This window comes from Mytilus californianus, unplaced genomic scaffold (genome assembly GCF_021869535.1).
Source record: "Mytilus californianus isolate M0D057914Y unplaced genomic scaffold, xbMytCali1.0.p SCAF_2, whole genome shotgun sequence".
NCBI classification, from domain to species: Eukaryota; Metazoa; Mollusca; class Bivalvia; order Mytilida; family Mytilidae; genus Mytilus; species Mytilus californianus.
In genome coordinates, this window is record NW_026262668.1 from 112,880,486 (window position 1) to 112,903,571 (window position 23,086).

Consider the following 23,086-nt stretch of genomic DNA (forward strand, 5'->3'; position numbering starts at 1 on the left):
ATCAACACTTTACCACGTTCTCATTGCTGGAAGTGTAGAAAATTATCCAGGTACCAAACAAATAGATGTAAGCATGGCTACTGCTAATGCTGAACTTAAGGAAGGCCCCAGCTGTTCTTTTAGATTAAAATGCGTGATAAATGGGAGGGAACTTCATAGATTAGAAACTGCTAACTTTATCGTAATGTGGAAATATAAAATGTATCCGCCAAGTTAGCAGAAGAATTGGAAACAACATTTTCCATAATAAAGTGTTATGCCAATAAATATGGGATGTGGGGAAAATCCCTTTGTCAATCATGTTGATTGCTTGTATATAAATCAGGTCGTTCGTTTTTAGTTTGAATTTTATTTAACACTGGTCAATTGGGTTCAATTTTTTTTAACAGAAAGCTCTCATGATTGGTAGAATTGTTAACCATATTTTAAAGTGACTCCTGTCAGGTTTAAAAGTTCCATTGGTATTTTCCACGTATAAGTGACTCCTGTCACATGGGCATTTCAACCTTGCAACATACTGTAAACAAAACATATTTGACCTTTTGCTCGAAAGAAATGAAAACAGCTTAATCCTAGTTATGTATAATTTTGTGTGACATATCAAGTGTATTTTTAGTTTCATCAGTGATCCTCTTCATTTAGTTGATTTGAATGTAATTTTTGTCCCCCGCGTAACGCGTTGCAGGGGACATGGAAATACTGGGCGTTCACCCTTCTGTCCGTTCAGTCTTGTTAGCGCTCTCAAGTGTACAATTCTTGCCAGATTTTAATGAAACTTATATCATTGGTTTATATCAGCAATGTCTTGGACGAGTTTGAAAATCAGTACCGATCAATTATTATTAAGAGAGTTATGCCTCTTGGAAACATAAAATTATATTGAAAATTGCGTCGTTTGTTGATGTGGTTCATAAGTGTTTCTCGTTTCTCGTTTTTTATATAGATTAGACCGTTGGTTTTCCCGTTTGAATGGTTTTACACTAGTAATTTTTGGGGCCGTTTATAGCTTGCTGTTAGGTGTGAGCCAAGGCTCCGTGTTGAAGACCATACTTTGACCTATAATGGTTTACTTTTATAAATTTTGACTTTGATGGAGAGTTGTCTCATTGGCACTCATACCACATCTTCCTATATCTATTTAGCGCTCTCATTTGTACAATTCTTGCCAGATTTTTATAAAAACTTGTATCATAGGTTTATATCAGCAATGTCTTGGATGAGTTTGGAAATCAATGCCGATCTATTATTTTTAAAAGAGTTATGCCCCTTGGAAATATTAATTTTTATGGAAAATTGCCTTATGAGCGCTCTTATGTGTACAATTCTTGCCAGATATTTATGAAATTTATATAATAGGATTATATCATCAATGTCTTTGACACTTTCAAAATAAGTTCTGATCAAATATTTATGCCCCTCGAAAATATTGATTTATACATGGAAAATTGCAATGTTATCGCTCTCATGTGTTCAATTCTTGCCAGAATTTTATGAAACTTACATCATAGGTTTATATCAGCAATGTCTTAATATTTGACACTTTGAAAAATAAGGTCTGATCAAATATTTTTAACGAGTTATGCCCCTTGGAAATATAAATCATAATGGAAATCACATTGCATTTGCTCTGAAGCCTTCATTTCTCTTGAGATATTAATAAAAAGTTTTAAAGAACAAAAAAAAGTGCTTCACCATGGATAGATAAAATATGTGCAATGCGGGGGACATTGGAACTCTGTTCTTTTATTCTGGTTTATTATATATGAACAGTTCAAAGTTGAAATAACAAATAAGTTTAGTACTCGTCCTGAATATGATTGAAATATTTGCCACTAGACTTTAAGCAAGCAATAATCAAAAAATCAATCTGTATCGTATTTTGGAAATATAAAATGTATCCGCCAAGTTAGCAGAAGAATTGGAAACAACATTTTCCATAATAAAGTGTTATGCCAATAAATAAGGGATGTGGGGAAAATCCCTTTGTCAATCATGTTGATTGCTTGTATATAAATCAGGTTGTTGGTTTTTAGTTTGAATTTTATTCAACACTGGACAATTGGGTCCATTTGTTGTAGGTTGCTATGCGGTGTGGCCTTTTGCTCTGTATTGAAGGATGTACAGTAACCTATAATTGCTTACATCAAGGACATTAGGTCTTAGAAGAACAGTTGTCTTATTGGCTATCATACCACATCTACATATATTTTAATGCTACAAGCTCTGTTTATAAAATGCCTTAAACAAAAAAAAAATTTCATACAAAACAGCTTTATTTTGAATTATAGTTTAATAAGGTATGATACTAGACACTTTATACATGTAAATCAAGGAGTAAAAACTCTTTTATTGTGAAGCAAGTTGCTCATAACCTATTACAACAAGAAGGAGATGAATGTAATTACAAAATAAAGAATGAAATGGTATAAACCACTTATTTTTTTGTTGTTGATTCAAACAATTCCATTCTTTTATTTCTATTTTCATTTGGACCCAGACCCTAAACTTTCTAACAAAATCTAATAAAACAGATAGAAAAAAAAAGATATTAGCCTAAATGATGTACTTTATCAATTTTTTGCATTTTTGGCTACTACCTTGAGAACTAATAGATGGATAGAAACATAAAAAAATGATCAGCAAGACCAGACCTGTAAGTAAGTCAACTTGGCCGAAATCGTCATACGATTATAAATTACTTGTTGGAGTTGTTGCCAATTTTTACCAATTTTTTTTATGTTTTTGCTGATTATCTTGAAAATTATAATAAATAGATAACAAATTTAATAAACAAAAATTATCAGCAAGACAAGATCTATAAGAAAGTCAACTTGGCCAAAATCGTCAGCCGACTACTTAGTGGAGTTATTGCCCTTAAATGACATTTTTTACCAATTTTTTTGTGTTTTTATACGCCCGTTTACGGGACGTATTATGGTATACCTCTGTCCGTCCGTCGTCAACATGTCGGACATTAACTCAAAAACACTTTAACCAATTTGCACAAAACTTTGGTGAATTGTTTATATCTGTTGACGTGAGCTCCCTTTTGATTTTTATAAATTTTAGATTTTACGTTTTTGAGTTATGGGGTTTTATTCATTAAAAAAAGGGGGATTTTCCAGTTTTCGGACAATAACTCAAGAATGCTTTCACCAACTTACAAGAAATTGTGGTGAATTGTTTATATCTATTGACATGAGCTCCCTTTTGATTTTTATATATTTTAGATTTTACGTTTCAGAGTTACAGGGTTTTCTTCATAAAAAAAGGGGGATTTTCCAGTTTTTCGGACAAAAAATCAAAAATGCTTTCAGCAGTTCTTATGAAACTTTGGCAAATTGTTTATGTCTATTGATGTAAGCTCCCGTTAGAATTTTATAAATTTTTCATTTATCATTTCTGAGTTATGGGGTTATATTCATTAAAAAAGAGGGAATTTTCCAGTTTTCGGACAATAACTTCAGCAATTCTTATGAAAATTTGTGGAATTATTTATATCTATTGATGTAAGCTCCGTTTAGAATTTTATAAATTTTTCATTTATCATTTCTGAGTCATGGGGTTTTATTCATTAAAAAAGGGGTGATTTTCCAGTTTTCGGGCAATAACTCAAAAATGCTGTCAGCAATTCTCATGAAACTTTGGTTAATTGGTTATATCTATTGATTTAAGCTCCCTTTACATTTTCATAAATTTCTAATATGACATTGAGAATTAATAGAACTTTATTTGTTTATAGTTTGACAACAGATTTACTAAGTATTGCGCAACAGCATAGTGTATTGCACAACAGCAAGAAATCTTTAATTGAATATAAATTCAATTCATATAACCAATTTCAAGTTCTTTGACTACATTTATTCAGAAACCTATAATATGTCAAATATTTAATTACAATCCAAATTCAGACCTGTATCAAGCTTGAATATTGTGTACATTTTTGCCCCAACTGTTCAGGGTTGGACCTCTGCGGGCGTATCCAGCTGCGCTCAGCGAAGCAGTTTATTGCTTATTTTATAGAAAATTTTAATAAACAGATAACAACTTTAACAAACAAAAATGATCCGCAAGACAAGATCTATATACCATAAATAAATATTGCTGAAATTGCCAGTTGACTCCTTATAGGAGTTATTGCCCTTAAATGATAATTTTTTTTTACTAATATTTTTCGTTTTTGCACATTACCTTAAAAACTTTATTAGATAGATAGAAACTTTAAAAAGCAAATATGATCAGAAAGAAAAGATCTGCAAATAGACCAGCATGGATGAAAGTGTTAGTTGCCTTCTAATAGGATTTAATGCCCTTAAATGACGATTATTTGCCCTTTTGCGGCTTTTGGGAAAAATTATAGAAGAAACAGAGAAACTGTGAACAGAAAATAATTATCAGCTAAACAAGATCAACAAAATTAGAGATTACAGTCAGGAATTATATTCTAGTCTACAATGTAGGAGAGTGTCCATTGTGTTCATTGCACATAAACCAAGGTTAGTGACACAGGCTCTTTAGAGCCTCTAGTTTTGTTGGCTTTAATTTTATTTGCAACATTTATGACTTATCTTTTTCATGTGCTCCATAATACATTGATATTGGGAATTTATTTTTAGATATTAATGAATGTTTGACAAACCAACACAGGTGTTACTCTAACCAAAGATGTATCAATACTGAAGGGAGCTACTACTGTCAGTGTCAGCATGGATATAGGTCTACGGGACCAGGTCAACCTTGTTTAGGTAAGGTCTTTATAGATCCAATGGAAAGTATTAAACATAGTAATTGTTTGCCATTACGTGTTGTTGACCATATGATATAGTCTTTTTAGCTCACTTGGCACAAAAGAGCCAAGTGAGCTTTTCTCATCACTTGGCATCCGTCGTCTTCGTCATCCGCATCCGTCGTCTTCGTCATCCAGTAACTTTTACAAAAATCTTCTCCTCTGAAACTACTGGGCCAAATAAAACCAAACTAGGCCTAAATCATCCTTAGGGTATCTAGTTTAAAAAATGTATCTGATGACCCCGCCCATCAACCAAGATGGCCACCATGGCTAAAAATAGAACATGGGGGTAAAATGCAGTTTTTGGCTTATATCTCTGAAACTAAAGCATTTAGAGCAAATCTGACATGGGGGTAAAATTGTTCTTCAGGTCAATTTCTGTCTGCCCTCAAATTTTCAGACGCATTAGACAACCCGTTGTTGGGTTGCTGCCCCTGAATTGGTAATTTGAAAGAAATTTTGCAGTATTTGGTTATTATCTTGAATATTATAATAGATAGAGATAAACTGTAAACAGCAAAATTGTTCAGCAAAGTTAGATCTACAAATAAATCAAACGTGACAAAAATTGTCATTTGACCCCATAAGGAGTTATTGCCCTTTAAAGTCAATTTTTCACAATTTTCTCCTCTGAAACTACTGGGCCAAATTAAACCAAATTTGGCCTAAATCATCCGTAAGGTATTTAGATTAAAAAATTGTATCAGATGACCCCGCCCATCAACCAAGATGGCCACCATGGCTAAAAATAGAACATGGGGGTAAAATGCAGTTTGGCTTATATCTCTGAAATTAAAGCATTTATAGCAAATCTGACGGTGGTAAAAATGTTCATCAGGTCAAGATCTATCTGTCCTGAAATTTTCACATGCATCAGACAACTGTTGTTGGGTTGCTGCCCCTGAATTTGTAATTTTAAGGAAATTTTGCAGTTTTTGGTTATTATCTTGAATATTATAATAGATAGAGATAAACTGTAAAAGCACATTGTTCAGCATAGTAAACTCTACAAATAAGTCAACATGATCAAAATTGTCAGTTGACCCCTTCAGGAGTTATTTCTTTTAAAGTTGATTTTTCACATTTTTTGGTAAATTTATGTAATCTTTTACAAAAATCTTCTCCTCTGAAACAACTGGGCCAAATTGAACCAAACTTGGCCTTAATCACCCTTAATGTATTTAATTAAAGAATTGTATCCGATGACCCCGCCCATCAACCAAGATGGCCACAATAGCTAAAAATAGGTCATGGGGGGTAGAAAGCAGTTTTTGGCTTATATCTCTGAAACTAAGGCATTTAGAGCAAATCTGACAGTGGTAAAAATGTTCACCAGGTCAAGATCTATCTGCCCTGAAATTTTCACACACATCAGACAACCCGTTGTTGGGTTGCTGCCCCTGAATTGGTAATTTTACGGAAATTTTGCAGTTTTTATATGACCGCAAAAATTTTTGGGATCGTATAATGGTATGATGTCGTCGTCGTCTGCGTTGTCGTCCAAAGACACATTTGTTTCCGGACAATAACTTTAGTTTAAGTGAATGGATCTCTATGAATTTTTTTTGAAGGTTCAATACCACAAAAGAAAGGTAGGGATTGATTTAAGGGATGATGGTCCCAACCGTTTAGGAATTAGGGACCCAAAAGGGGCACAAAACAAGCATTTATCTAGTTTCAGGACAATAGCTTGTGTATAAGTATTTTAATTGTTCTGAAATTGTACCACAATGTTTAATACCACAAGTAGAAGGTTTGGATTTATTTTAACGGTTATGGGGCAAACAGTTTAGGAATTAAGGGTCAAAAAGGGGCCAAAAACAAGCATTTTTCTAGTTTCCGGACAATAACTTGTGTGTAAGTGTATGGATCTCTCAGACATTGTACCACAAGGTTCCATATCACAAAGGGAAGGCTGGGATTGAGTTTGGGGTTAATTGCCCCAAACATGTAGGAATTAGAGGCCAAAAAGAAGCATTTTTCTAGTTTCGAGACAATAACTTGTGTTTAAGTGTATGGATCTCTCTGAAATTATACTACAAGATTCCATACTACAAAGGAAAGGCTGGGATTGAGTTTTGGTGTTATTGCTCCAAGGGGGATTTCATTAAGTTGGGTGGGGGGGGATTTTTTGTTTACAATTTTTTTAAAGGATTCATATTTTTTTTTTTCAAAATTTTTCAAATTTCGAATTTTTGAAAAGTTTCAAGAAAAAATCTTCAATTGCACAGTATTGCGCAATAGATTTGTAAGGTCTTTGACCACATTTATTTTGTGTCAGAAACCTATATTATGTCAAAAATTTGATCACAATCCAAATTCAGACAGTATCAAGCTTGAATATTGTGTCCAAATTTGCCCCAACTGTTTAGGGTTCGACCTCTGCGGTCGTATCAGGCTGTGCTCAGCGAAGCATTTTATTGATTATTATCTTGAATATTATAATAGATAGATAAACTGTAAACAGCAAAATTGTTCAGCAAAGTAAGATCTACAAATAAGTAAACATGACCAAAATTGTCAATTCAATTTTTCACAATTTTTCTTGAATTTTTGTTATCTTTTACAAAAATCTTCTCCTCTGAAACAACTGGGCTCAATTAAACCAAACTTGGCCTAAATCATCCTTAGGGTATTTAGTTTTAAAAATGTCTCCAATGACCCCGCCCACCAACCAAGATGGCCACCATGGCTAAAAATAGAACATAGGGGGTAAAATGCAGTTTGGCTTATATCTCTGAAACTAAAGCATTTAGGGCAAATCTAATATGTGGTAAAAATGTTCATCAGGTCAAGATCTATCTGCTCTGAAATTTTCAGATGCATCAGACAACCCGTTTTTGGGTTGCTGCCCCTGAATTGGTAATTTTAAAGAATTTTTGCAGTTTTTGGTTATTATCTTGAATATTATAATAGATAGAGATAAACTGTAAGCAGCAAAAATGTACAGCAAAGTAAGCTCTACAAATAAGTCAACAAGATAGAAATTGTCAATTGACCCCTTCAGGAGTTATTGCCCTTTAAAGTCAATTTTTCACAATTTTTATACGACCGCAAAAAATCGTATATTGGTATGACGTTGGTGTCGTCGTCATTGTTGTCCGAAGACACATTGGTTTTCGCACAATAACTTAAGTTTAAGTAAATGGATCTCTATGAAATTTTACCATAAGGTTCAATACCACAATAGGAAGGTTGGAATTGATTTTGGGGTTATGGTACCAACAGTTAAGGAATTAGAGGCCAAAAAGGGACCAAAAATAAGCATTTTTGTAACTTCCGGACAATAACTTGTGTGTTAGTCTATGGATCTCTCTGACATTATACCACAAGGTTCCATATCACAAAGGGAATGCTGGGATTGATTTTGGGGGTAATTGCCTCAAAAGTTTAGGAATTAGGGGCCAAAAAAGGGGCAAAAACAAGCATTTTTCTAGTTTCATGACAATAACTTGTGTGTAAGTGTATGGATCTTTCTGAAATTGTACTACAAGGTTCCATATCACAAAGGGAAAACTGGAATTGAGTTTGGGGGTAATTGCCCAAAACGTTTAGGAATTAGGGGCCAAAAAGGGGCAAAAAACAAGCATTTTTCTAGTTTCAGGACAATAACTTGTGTGTAAGTATATGGATCTTTATGAAATTGTACTACAAGGTTCAATATCACAAAAGGGAAAGCTGGGTTTGAGTTTGGGGGTAATTGCCCTAAAGGTTTAGGAATTTGGGGCCAAAAAGAAGCATTTTTCTAGTTTCCAGACAATAACTTGTGTTCAAGTGTATGGATCTCTCTGAAATTGTACTGCAAAGTACCATACCACAAAGGGAAGGCTGGGATTGAGTTTGGGGGTGATGAATCATAAGGGGGTTCAAAATATTTTGGGTTGGATTTTTTTTCGGTCCAAAATTACACTTAGTTTGATTTTAACAAAAATTGAATTCTTGGGGTTCTTTGATTTACTGATTTTAAACATGTATTTAGATTTTTGATTTTGGGCCCAGTTTTCAAGTTGGTCCAAATTGGGGACCAAAATTAAACTTTTTTTGTTTGATTTCAACATAAATTGAATATATGGGGTTCTTTGATATGCTGAATCTAACCATGTATTTAGATTTTTTATTTGTGGGCCACTCAATCAAATTAGTTCATATTGATATGAAAAGGGTCCAAAATTAAACTTTGTTTGATTTTATCAAAAATTGAATTATTGGGGTTATTTGATATGCCAAATCTAACCATGTAATTAGATTTTGAATATTTGGTCCCGTTTTTTAAATTGGTCTACATTAAGGTCCAAAGGGTCCAAAATTTAACTTAGTTTGATTTTAATAAAAATTGAATATTTGGGGTTCTTTGATATGCTGAATCTAAACGTGTTTAGATTTTTGATTATGGGCCCAGTTTTGAAGTTGGTCCAAATTGGGGTCCAAAATTAAACTTTGTTTGATTTCAACAAAAATTGAATATATGGGGTCCTTTGATATGCTGAATCTAACCATGTATTTAGATTTTGATATTGGACCATAATAGGTGAATTGAAAAATTTTAAGTTCTTAGACCACATTCATTCTGTGTCAGAAACCTATGCTGTGTCAAATATTTAATCACAATCCAAATTCAGAGCGATGTATCAAGCTTGAATGTTGTGTCCATACTTGTCCCAACTGTTCAAAATTAAAAAAAAAACAATTTCAAATGGTCACAACTTGAAAACTATTTTAAATAATGATAAGGGGTCTTCAGTAACTATTGTAAGACTACAATGGGATGACCTGCTTTAAATTTAACTACTGTGACGAATTAAACCAAACTTAGCCTCAATCATTATTAGGGTATCTAATACTATTTATTATGATTTTAACCTTATTTTACATGATTTCCAAAACCACAGTAGATACAGGTGAGCAACACTGGCTCCTGATTTTATTTTCAAGAGTTATGGGACTTGGACCATTTGTTGGAGTACTGTAACAACACAACTCCTCTGAGACGATTTTACAAAAAGCTCTCATACTTTGTAGAATTATTTGCCATCATGTGTAGTTCACCATATTATACCATCATTTTGAATTGACCATTTTTACGGTAGTCATGGGATTTTGACTATTATTTAGAGTAACAGTGCCACTTTGTGATCGCCACTCCTCTGAGACAATTTGGCAGAAAGCTCTCATGATTGGTTGAATTGTTGACCATATTTTAAAGTGACTCCTATCAGGTTTAAAAGTTTCATTGATCTTTTCCAGGTCCAGGTGACTCCTGTCACATGGGGATTTCAACCTTGCAACATACTGTAAACAAAACATATTTGACCTCTTGCTCGAAAGAAATGAAAACAGCTTAATCCTAGTTCTGTATAGTTTTGTGTGACATATCAAGTGTATTTTTGGTTTCATCAGTGCTCCTGTTTATTTAGTTGATTTGAATTTAATTTTTTTGGTTTATTTTTTATGAACAGTTCAATGTTGAAATAACAAATAAGTTTAGTACTAGTCCTGAATTTGATTGAAATATTTGCCACTAGACTTCTAGCAAGCAATAATCAATAAATCAATCAATTTAAGTTCATTATCATATAAAAAGTTAAACTTTATTTCATAAATCTATTCAGCATTGTTAAATACCTTGGGTTTTATTTTATGTTTCTTGTTATTAAATTATTAAATGCAAACAAAACACCTCAACTACATACCATTATTTATCTTAAAGCACAGGTACAATGTAAACAGAGTGCATACTTAGTAGACAACAGACAAAAAAGGAAAATGTTTCAGTCTTACAAGGAAGATATGTGTTGGATACCATCTCCTAATTGAATAAGCAGAAATGGTTAAATTAATGTTTTGGTCGACTAAACCCTAAAACTGCCTCTGATCAAAATAGTAGGTTAACAACTTAATTTATATCCAATAGAAGAAGCTGTCCAAGTTTGGTTGAATTTTGTCCAGAGTTGCAGAGAGTAGGCAGAACAAGTGATACAATTTTAGTTTTTAGTACTATTTCTACTATAAAATAGTGATATTATAATGTCATCATGATATGATAGTCAGAATATGGTAAAAGTCCTGTAAATCCAGGAAAATAATCTAATCAAAATGACAATATAATTTGGTCAACTACACACGATGGATGGCAAACATATATGCAAAGTATAAGAGCTTTCTGTCTAATGGTCTCAGAGGATTTTAGTTCAGAAAGTGATACTGTGGTACAATAGGGAAAAAAATGGTCAAAGTTCCATAACTCCTGTAAAAAATGTCAAATGAAAATGACTATGCAGGGTCACCTGACCTTGACATCATTTGCATTGTTTAATTGGTTAACTTTTAAGTGTTGCCAGTGCTTTTTCTCTTAATGACTGTTTACATGCAAGTTTTGAAAGACAAAGCATGGAGTAATTATTATTAGATAGTTAAAATTACATATATATATATATATATATACAGTTCCTGTTGAACGTTTTTAATTTGATAGTACTATGATTTCTGTGTTTACCTGGATATCTATTTTTTATTAGTATGTGTTGTCTTGAAATTGTTTCAGTCGTGCACAGATTAATTTAATGAAATATTTGTTCATCTTTTGGTATAAAATTTAATGTAAGGGCTGCTTGGTAGAACTGATACCATATACATATATGTATATAAAACTTTCATTGCTATTTTCATTCACTATTTGAATTGGAGTGTTTATATCACGGGAAACAAAATTAATGTGCCAAATCAGACTTGAAAAAAAAATGCATATTCAGCCTTCATACTTTTGTTTATTTAAAGATATAGATGAATGTAGAGAATTTCCAGGAGTTTGTTCATATCAGTGTTGGAACTCAAATGGAGACTTTGAGTGTATATGTCCTCCTGGTCAGAAACAGTTGGCTGACCGAAAGTCATGTGCTGGTACATATAATACATTATATTCCATTACTTATAGGACAGAGCTTAAGGTCTAAAAAACTTCACTTTTTATTTTATATCATTTTATTCCTACTGATTACTTAAATGTTTATCAAACTGGAGAATATGTAAAAACATATATGTTAATCTATTACTTCTCTTAGTCTATGTAGTTATATCTTATAATTTTTTTATTTAAAAGGCAGAAATAATCATTTTCAAAATTTTGAATCCAGTTTGTCTACAATATTTGACATACAAAAAATAGATATTAAAGTTGTCAGTTTGACCTAAATTTTCTGTATTTTTAGGCTTGGAGTTCCTAGAACCCAGCCAACCGTCTGTTAGATTTAAGAGACAAGCCTGTCCTGTAGGAATGAGACATGTCCCAACATGGAATAAATGTATTGGTAATGTAACAGCATTTACTTGTTTTAAATGTTTGTTATACAATATTCTGTAAAAAAAAAATCTGATATAAGTGATTTTTTTGTGTGTGTAAAAATTGCTTCCACAATGTGCTGAAATGAGTACATTTGTGCATATTGTTTTTTTATCACACATGTAGCTACGATGTCAAATTAAATTAATTTTCATAGAATAAGAAGACATATTGGATAGATCTATTAAGAGAATATTACAACTGTAAAACCATATGTCAAAAAGTAACTGCACATCTGTTACACGATTTAATACATGTTTTTTATTTTTAAAAATGTTTTAAATGTATGAATCACTTCTAGACTTAAAATAAAAGTTAAAGAAAAATTCATATTTATTTATTCTTTTACAATTAAAAAACTGAAAGAACAGTGCAAGGCCAATATATTACCAAAACCTAGTTCTTATAATAAAATATACAAAAATGTGAGAGAAAAAAGTGAAAAGCACACAAAAAATATGTTGATTACAATTTGAGGTGAAGTCTTTTCTGTATATCCTGATAAAGCTTTACCATTCTATCATTTGTATGACCATGAATTTCTGGAAAGATAAATTTAAAACTTGGCTTTACCAGGCAGTTTAAATGTGTTTTTGATTGTTTAAGGATAGTTACTGTTTACCCTTATTCATATGTTATAACAAACTAAAATATTATTGAAACTCACACAGAATGAATGTGAATTTGAATGCTGGAATTTACTGAACATTTGACAAGTTGTATATAATTAATTATAATATTTACATTTAGATGAAGAATGGTTGTGAATAGAAGATATTCTATTTAATTTTGAGAGACCAGACATGTTGCATGTTTGCATGCCAGTGGTTGCATGATTATAATTTTGAGTAATATCATTTAAGGTGAGAATGCTTCTTTAGACACTAACATTCACAAGAATTTGCCTAAATGCCAATTTGTTTGGAACATCTGAGGTGTCTGTCATTGTATTTTATTGGAAGAAAAAATACAATATAAGAGAAAGTAGATACTCACTTACGAAGGGTGATGTGAGGCAGGGAAAAAAACACTTCTTTAAGTGTCTAATAGCCTGAAAATGGTTACAGAAAAAAAAATGCTCAGAATCTCAGGATCTTCCCTCCATTTATTTAGACACGAACTGATAGACAACTACTGAAAGGAGTAATTGCCCTTGTATGATGGTTTTTATGAATCTTTTGTTTTTTTTAGCTATTATGTTGAAATTGATTATAGATAGAGAGACTCTTTAAGGGTAAAAAAAGATCAGCAAGACAAGCTCTAGAAATAAGTCATGATATCCTTAATCGTCAGTCAACTCCCTATAGGAGTTATTGCCCTTAGATGATGATTTGTTCCAATTTTTGGCAAAAACTAGAGTAGATGGAGGAAACTGTACCTGTCATAATTATCAGCAAAAAAAAGATATACAAATAAGTAAGAATGAGTCTAATTATCAGTTGACTCTTTTTTTTGGAATTATTGCCCCTGAATGACCCATTAATCCAAATGTTTTGTGGTTTGGGTTTAATTGTAAAAACTGTAATACATACATTTTAAATGCAAAAAATGATCTGCTATACCAGATGTTCAAATAATACAATAATACCAAAATCGTCAGTTCACAGCCTTATAGGTGTAATTGCATTTCAAACTATAGAATTACAGCTACAACCATCTGCAATGTCAGCTTATTTTTAGTGTTTTGCTATAACCTTGAATACTTGGATATCAAGAGTAACTTGATAAGCAGTGATGATCAGCAAGGCAAGATCTACAAATAGGTCAATGTAATGTTAATAGATTCATCATTAGAGGCTTTTTTGGCTCATTTTTAACCAAGTTTTCCGTGCAATTACTAATGAATCATTCATGCTTATATGTTACTGATGAAAAAATGTAGGTCAGTACTTACATTTTTGGAGAAAAAGTTCTTGAGTGATTGGAAAATTTCTTTTTATGCAATGTTTCCATGCAATAACGTATGAACCATTCAACCAATGCTTTCTAATTTTAATATTCTGTTACTGATGACAAAATTAAGGTCAAGTTTAATGATTTTCACTTTTACAACAATGAACAAACACAATCACTAAAATCTTCCTCTTTTCTTTTTTTTAGATATGAATGAATGTATGGAAGATGTAGGTGTTTGTCAACATAACTGTACGAATACTGTAGGAAGTTTTCATTGTAACTGTCCATTAGGATATAAAGTAGCTAGGGATGGTAGAAAATGTACAGGTAAGTACAACATCAAATAGCATAAAATAATCAAAATTATACAGATGACTACATTATTTTTGTACCACCAAAAATAATATAAACTGGGCAGAAAATGTACATGTAAGTTTGACATAAATTGATTTAAAACACGCAGAAATATTTTAAAAATTTTAACAGGCAAATACCACAAAAAATAATTAAAACTGGACAAAATACTGGGTAGAGTATGTTCCTCAAAAATCGTCAATCTGCTCATTCCAAACCTTTAAAAACATACCAACTGAAAAATAAAATGCATCACATTTTTCAAACTATTTAAAAAAAATGTCTCCTTTCATTACTTTCAAATTAAATAAAATTGTTCCAAATTAAAAGTTTCATGTAGAAATTACAATATATAAGACCAAGGATGATTATCATATCATTTTAAACGATTTGAAGAAAATTGATTGTTTTTCAGTCTGCTTAATGTCCACAAGAAAATATGTTTTGCATGTTGAGGACTGTGTCTCAAGATATCTATCTTTTGGTTTATTTTTGTCATAGGATAACTGTCTCATTGATATATAACCTATTTTCTTTCAATGATGCTACATTATCTGTATGCATCATTGATCAGGTTTATATGTTTTGAAATAGGTCTGTACTTCAGAAATTAAATAAATGGTTCCTGAATTCATCATCTTTTTTAAATAATTCCTTTATAACTGCAGGCTAGACATTTTAATGTTCCATTAATCATGTTCTACAAGTAAGTACAAAGGAAATGTAATAAAAAAATTAATGGAATTCAGTAGACTAGTGGTTATAGTACATCATATGACATGATAAAAATAAAATATAATAATAGGCTCCTTCAAGGTTGATGCAGTAAAATATATGGAATTGTAGTGGCATGGGTTTATCTTTTCATCTGTTAGTCAATTGAATACACAAAATTTAGAAATTACTGTAATTAAAGTTTTCAAATAAGTTGGATTTTTTTAAAGACTTAATTCACTATGACACTTATCATACATGTTGGTTCAGTAATAAGGTAGAAAAGGTACTCTTAATGAAATGAAACAGTGATTGTGACCACCAGAAATAATCTTATTAGACACTTAAACAGCTACAGGTACATCTACCACTTAAATCATATTTATGAGACAGAAAGATAGCTAAAATGGAAATACATTGCACTGAATTATATCTTTTCATTTTACTATTAATTGTAGAAAAAAACCAGATCTTTGATAATATTTATTTTATAGTACATCCAGATTCATACTGTTGGGTTTGCCTGATTCTCAGGAAAAAGTATCTCCAATGACATCATTTGTGACATAAATTTAAGAATGATTTTATTTATTATAGATAATGAAATAAATAAGTCTTATGTATGAAAAGAAGATATGTCTTCAGATTAATTTTCTCACTTGTTTTTCACAAAACATTCACCTTAAAGTGATAATATATTATAGTGAATCATTCATAACTTACCAGTAATTTGTGTGACTCCTGACAGCAGTCAGCCATTGCTGGCATATGGGGTTCACTTCTTATCAGTAATTTGTGTTACTCCTGACAGCAGTCAGCTAATGCTGGCACATAGGGATCACTTCTTACCAGTAATTTGTGTGACTCCTGACAGCAGTTAGCTATTGCTGGCACATATGGATAACTTCTTACCATTTGTGTGACTCCTGACAGCAGTCAGCTAATGCTGGCTCATAGGGATCACTTCTAACCAGTAATTTGTGTGACTCCTGACAGCAGTCGGCTAATGCTGGCACATAGGGATCACTTCTTACCAGTAATTTGTGTGACTCCTGACAGCAGTCAGCTATTGCTGGCACATAGGGATGACTTCTGACCATTTGTGTGACTGCTGACAGCAGTCAGCTAATGCTGGCTTATAGGAATCACTTCTTACCAGTAATTTGTGTGACTCCTGACAGCAGTCAGCTAATGGCTAATGCTGGCACATAGGGATAACTTCTTACCAGTAATCTGTGACTCTTGACAGCAGTCAGCTATTGCTGGCACATAGGGTTCACTTCTTATCAGTAATTTGTGTGACTCCTGACCGCAGTGAGCTAATGCTGGCACATAGGAATCACTTCTTACCAGTAATTTGCATGACTCCTGGCAACGTCAGCTATTGCTGGCTTGTAGGGTTCCCTCCTTACCAGTAATTTGTGTGACTCCTGACAGCAGTCAGCTAATGCTGGCATATAGGGATCACTTCTAACCAGTAATTTGCATGACTCCTGGCAACGTCAGCTTTTGCTGGCTCGTAGGGTTCACTTCTTACCAGTAATTTGTGGGACTCCTGATTGCAGTCAGCTAATGCTGGCTCTTAGGGATCACTTCTTGTCAGTAATTTATGTGACTCTTGACAGCAGTCAGTTAATGCTGGCACATAGGGATCACTTCTTACCAGTAATTTGTGTGACTCCTGACAGCAGTTAGCTATTGCTGGCACATAGGGATCACTTCTTACCAGTAATTAGTGTGACTCCTGACAGCAGTCAACTAATGCTGGCACATAGGGATCACTTCTATCATTGTATAAAGTCTTCACACTTTATATTAAGCTCTTTTTCCTTGAATGCGTCTAGACCACAGTCAGCTAGACTTGCACATATTCTTCTACAGGACATGTATAAGGCAGGTGCTAATTAATTTATGACTCACTGTTAAAGTTTGGGATCTGCATGATTTTTGGGGTTTCACATACCAAAGCATGAACTTTTCTTCATATATTATTTTGATGCTGAAGGTGACATGCATCATCCTTGGCAGGGCTTCGGAATTTTTTTGAAAATGCACTTACCCATGGGAAAGTTATCTTACAATCAGTTTTCACTTTCCTGTTCTTATTTTTTTTTTAAAGTCTGAAAAAAAGCTTGATATATGAACAATTAAAAAACATAAACAAGTTTATTTGTAAACATACAACAGATTGAACACAACAATAAACAGAAATTAGACAGTTCAACTACAAATCCACAGGTTTCCTTTTTGACAGACTTTGTGACCATGAATGTGTTTTGTCCCACCTGTAGTTAACCATGCCATGGTTGCATTTGTAGGATCAAAGTAATAATTTCCGTTTCTTTGATGAATCGGCAGAGATAAAATATTTATGCAAACTCATGGCTTCATGACCTCCATTACTGTTTACTGATAATAACTAACTACTGCTGTAAACGCAAACAAACAAGTGATTACTTCAGGGAAACAGTTTCTAAACTAGATTTTGTCCAATAACCGACTTTGTCAAACAAGAATACGACGCACCGGAAAGTACCACGTAAAAACAATTTACTTACCCAACGGGAAACTGGTACCTTCGTTTTCGTTTACCCAACGATTTTTTTACTTTCCACTGGAAATGGGAATTCCTAAGCCTTGCTTGGAAAACACACAATTTTGTTATAATGTATTTTGTGATGTAATAGTCTTGTGTACAACTGTTTCCTAGTACACATATTTCTAATATTTTATTTGTTTAATCCTATTAATTTTTTTTCAATTTTATATAATTTTATTATAGATATTAATGAATGTATTGAACAGAACATACAATGTGGAGACGAAAGAATGTGTTTTAATCAGAGAGGAGATTTTTCATGCATAGATACTCCTTGTCCTAGAACTTACAGAAGAGACCCTCTTACCAAGTAAGTTTGTATAAAAATCAATAGTGTTTGAATGAGGTTACTTTCAAATGTTATTTTTTTGATGAAAGTTAGAGACCTTTATTGTGCAATATCATCAAATCACCAATTACCAATCTGTAGATTTTTCTTAAAAATTAAAATGTTGTTTATACTTAAATTTCTGTTTTAATGATTTAAAATAATTAAAAGGTCACCCTCTTTGTTTTTACGATATGCATGATTCAAAGTGGTGTTCTAGATGTAAAAATAAGACAAATGTCCAAAAAGCCGTAGCATCATTGCATTATAAGCTGTATATCATCAATTTTTGACTTTTTCCACTACCATGAAGAGAAGAGTACATGAAACATACAATCATGGAGATTCAAAGGAATTCTTGTTTCTCATTTATGCACTTGTCACTTAAATTTCAGTATTTTTATATGTATGTGGCAGTGACTGTAGAGTCCTTCCTGTTTTAACCGTTTAAAATTAATCAGAGCTACTGAGGAATTGCTTATCCTTCAATAAAAATTGGTGACACCTTTGATTTTAGACTAGTCCTCACAGTATAAAGAATAGCTTCAGTATTTAGATACCATCGATATAACTTCCAGCTGTTGTGTTTTGAGCCTATGATTTAAAATGGAAAATTTCAAATTGATTAAAAAAACTGCATTCATTTACATAAGGGAACCATTCTATATAGCCCTATACTGAATTAACCCTAAATCTAACCTTTACTCGTAACCCAACCCTAGCCCTAAAACAAACTCTAACCATGAACAGAACCCTGTGGTACCTCTGAAGTACAAACCCAGATAAAGTATATGAAGGCCAAGAATCCATTGAACATATTCAAAATAGAACAACTTTTATTTGATGGGTCAATTACTCGACATGCCAATATCAACTGTTACCCCACTTCCCAATTAACACTGAACATTAAACCTCAACTTATAACAAACTTAAAAGTTTGGGCAAACAACCGTGGAATAAGATTTGCTCAATGCCCACATACTCCCAACAAGTTCAAAACAACTGATTTCTTGGAGGCCAAATATCAGAATATCTGATTTAGACCACAGACATAACAAATGTAGCAAAAAAGGAAATTCTAACTTAGGTTTTCTCAAAAGAAATCTATGGTATTGCCAACAGGAATGTAAGAAAACTGCACACATGTAACTAGTACGATGAAATATGCTGCAACAGTATGTGACCCCTACAGTGTAGAAGGTACCAAAAAGCTAGAAAAAATAGACTATGGGGTAAAATGCAGTTTTTGACTTATATCTCTGAAACTAATGCATTTAGAGAAAATCTGACATGGGGTAAAAATGTTCATCAGGTGAAGATCTATCTGCCCTGAATTTTCAGATGCATCAGACAACCTGTTGATGGATTGCTGCCTCTGAATTGGTAATTTTAAGGAAATTTTGCAGTTTTTGGTTATTATCTTGAATATTATAATAGATAAAGATAAACTGTAAACAGCAAATTGTTCAGCAAAGTAAGATCTACAAATAAGTCAAACATGACCAAAATGGTCAATTGACCCCTTAAGGAGTTATTGCCCTTCATAGTCAATTTTTAACAATTTTTTGTAAATTTTTGTTATCTTTTACAAAAATCTTCTCCTCTGAAACTACTGAGACAAATTCAACCAAATTTGGCCACAATATTCAATAGGGTATCTAGTTAAAAATGTGTCAGATGACCCAGCCTACCAACCAACATGGCTGACATGGCTAAAAATAGTGCATTGGGGTAAAATGCAAGTTTTGTCTATTATTTTTTTAACCGTTTTAAAAAAATCTGAAAGGAGCAAATATGTTCAGAATAATGAGCTCTACCAATTGTCCATATACGTCAAAAATGTTTGAAAAATTCTTATAGTAGTTGTTGCCCATAAATGACAAATTTTACCAATTTTTTTTTTATTTTTGCCTACTGTGGATTCATTATTTTTTCGTTGGATACCAATTTTCGTGGATTTTATGGGTACAGGTGAGCCACGAAATTAAATGTTCAACGAATAACAAATTTTCAATAGGCTTGTATGCAGACTTCGACTCAACCACAAAATCAAATATCCACGAACATGTAAGTTTTCTTTAATCCACGAAAATTGGTACCCACGAAAATTAATGAATCCACAGTATTATCATGAAAACTATGATATTTAGAAATATTTTTTTTTCTGTTATGCCTTATATTATTTAAATTATAATAGATAAATAAACACTTTAAATCACAAAAATGATCAGCAAGGTAAGATCTATTAATAAGCCAAAGAAACTAAACAGACTAAAAGATCAGTTATACAAGATCAACAAAATAGAGATTTTTGTCACGAAGGCTATTCTCGTCTACAATGTTGGAGAGTGTCCTTTGTTCGATATGCCCATAGACCAAGGTGAGCGACACAGGCTCTTTAGAGCCTCAAGTTTCTATTAGATGTCTCCTCCCCTTGTTTTCCGGCTTTCTAAACTTGATTATAACCATAGTCTGTGGATTGTTATATATATTTGTCAGGAAATTTCATTGATGATACCAATACATGAATATATTTGAGCTGTCCCTAAATCAATTTATTGCCCTGTTTCTGAATGTGGTAAACATTTGTTTAATTTATCTGAACTTTCAAGATATTATGTTGTGTAACAGCCTTAGTTCATAAGCAGGATATGAATTGCAGTAAGAAAATATGCGCCTAATTATAATGAATTTGATAAAATTGTCTCAGAATATTATTTAAGTATCATAAAACTAATATTATCTTATCTTTACAGTCATTGTGTGTTAGAGTGTGTGGATTCAACCATACCATGTCCACCGTATGCCAAGTTTGCTGATGTTATAGAATTTCGTACATTGGCACTACCAAGTGGATTTTTAGCACATCAAGATCTAATACGACTTACAGCATATGATCATCAAAATGTTAAATTGTTATCAAACTTTACAATCATTGAAAACGATCCAAAAATAGATTACCATTTACGACCAGATGGAGGGAGTGGGATCGTATTTACTTTACAACCATTGGTTGAAAAGACAACATACAAGATAAAAGTGAGTGCCCGGTCATATGATGACAATAGAAACTCTTTAAGATATCAGACAACTTTTATTATCCATATATCTGTGTCAGCTTATCCTTATTAAGTATGTGTAACAGTTAATATGAGGATTATTTTAAGTTTTTGTAAACAAACAAAAGAACTTTGAAAGTATGTTATGGTTTTTCTAATATAATACAAGCAAATAAGTATTAACAGCATATCAAAGGGGACATAGCACTTAATCGATTTGAAAGTTTCAGTTCATGTGCAATGGTAACATACAAGAGAAAAATTTAGGCACACCAAAAATTATTTGCATCTTTTTTTGATGCTCATTACAAAAGTTGTGATATTCTCAATTGTAATAAAATTACATTTATATATAAACTGACTTATGCATGTTACTAGTACATTGTTTTCTTTTACACACAAGTAATAGGAATGTTAGAATATGTTTTTACTGGAAAGGGATAAATTAAGGCATCAGTAGTTTACAAATGTTCAAATGTCTGTTTAGGCCTTTTAAGCTCACTTTTTAGCTCACATGGCTGAAAGGCCAATGAGTTTTTCTCATCGCTTGGCATCTGTCATCGTTATTTAACTTTTACAAAAATCTTTTCCTCTGAAACTACTAGGCCAAATTTACCCAAACTTAGCTACAATCATCATTGGGGTATCTAGCCAAAAATCATGTGTCTGATGACTCGGCCTGTCAACCAAGATGGCCAACATGGCTAAAAATAGAACATAGGGGTAAAATGCAAGTTTTGTCTATTATCTTGAAAACTGCTATGAATAGAGAAAATCTGACAAGGACATATATGTAGAGAATGTTGATTTCTACCAGCTGTCCATTTAGGACAAACTGTCAGACGACTAGGATTTATTGCTCTAAAATGTCGAATTTTATCAGTTGGGCGGGTGGCTGCCAAATAGTGTCCATGCAACAAACACTTTATGAAATCTTCCGAAATTTAGATATGTTGTTTCCTGTGACTAAATGATAGTCATGTTCGATATTCACAATTTTAGCTTTTAACATTGTTGACTTGTAGACTTTTAAGCAGCAAAAATTGATACTAGAGTGTTGTCTGTGCAATAACTTGAAAATGCTTTGATGAAATCTTCTCAAATTTAGATATGTTGTTTCCTGTGTCAAAAAGAAGGTAAGTCCGTATTTCATGATCATTCTTCCATTGCATATATTACAAGACAACAATCGTTCGAAAGTGGGTTTCTGGAAAGTTATTGGAGTGACCGCAAGATTCTATGGTTTCATATTAAATATAATCTCATAAACACATTTCTTTTGCAAATATAATTTTCATGCGGGAAAATCCAGTTTGCTGTCAATCTGACAACCTCTTGTTGTCTTTTATTTTGAAAATTATAACAGATACAGAGAAATTTATTAGGAAATCTACAAAGACGTCAACATGGCTGAAATCATCATACGACTCCTTATTGGAGTTTTTTCACTTTAATGGATTTTTTTCTATTTTTTAGCGTTTTTGCCTATTTCTTATAAACCATTAAAGATAGAAAGAAACTTCAAAAGCCATAATGATCAACAAGTCAAGATCTACAAATAAGTCAAATGATTGAAATCGTCAGTTGACTCCTTATTGAAATAATTGCCCTTTAATGACCATTTTTCCTAAATTTTCCATTTATGACTTTTATTTTGAAAACTGTAATAAATAGATAGATACTCTGTATTCATGCTTTTAGTGGGAAATTAGGGAACGAAACTTTGATATTTCAATATGTATTTTTAGAAAACAACTGACCTTCGACAGGAAAACTGGCAATTCTAGTGAATTATATAGTAGTTGTATTTATATAGATTCTACCACTTCATCGAGTGTGATAGGATATTTATCCACTTGAGACAGTTAAGTTTTCAAATTTAAAACGCGAGGCTCGCTGAGCGTTTTAAATATTTAAAATTTAACTGTTGAGAGTGGATAAGTATCGTATTACACGAGATTTGGTGGTGGAATCTGTTTCTCTAATGATTTTCAAAAAATACTCAGGCAAA

The 23,086-nt window shown here is 32.4% G+C and overlaps 1 protein-coding gene across 31 annotated transcripts in view; it reads left to right on the forward strand.

Annotated features, from left to right (window-relative positions):
* Positions 1 to 21,449, forward strand: part of LOC127728563 (hemicentin-1-like) — a 147,424-nt gene extending 125,975 nt beyond the window's left edge. For 29 of the 31 annotated variants that reach the window (XM_052235999.1, XM_052235998.1, XM_052236016.1 and 26 more), the window contains 6 exons: positions 4,617 to 4,745; positions 11,564 to 11,686; positions 11,995 to 12,093; positions 14,226 to 14,348; positions 17,872 to 17,998; positions 20,773 to 21,449. In XM_052235999.1, coding sequence (XP_052091959.1) covers positions 4,617 to 4,745; positions 11,564 to 11,686; positions 11,995 to 12,093; positions 14,226 to 14,348; positions 17,872 to 17,998; positions 20,773 to 21,148 — 977 coding nt within the window. In that variant the 3' untranslated portion in view covers positions 21,149 to 21,449. Of the gene's footprint in view, positions 1 to 4,616; positions 4,746 to 11,563; positions 11,687 to 11,994; positions 12,094 to 12,875; positions 12,989 to 14,225; positions 14,349 to 17,871; positions 17,999 to 20,772 lie in introns of those variants that run through there. The other 2 variants (XM_052236000.1, XM_052236001.1) reach the window with 2 other exon arrangements.
* Positions 21,450 to 23,086: the final 1,637 nt, after the last annotated feature.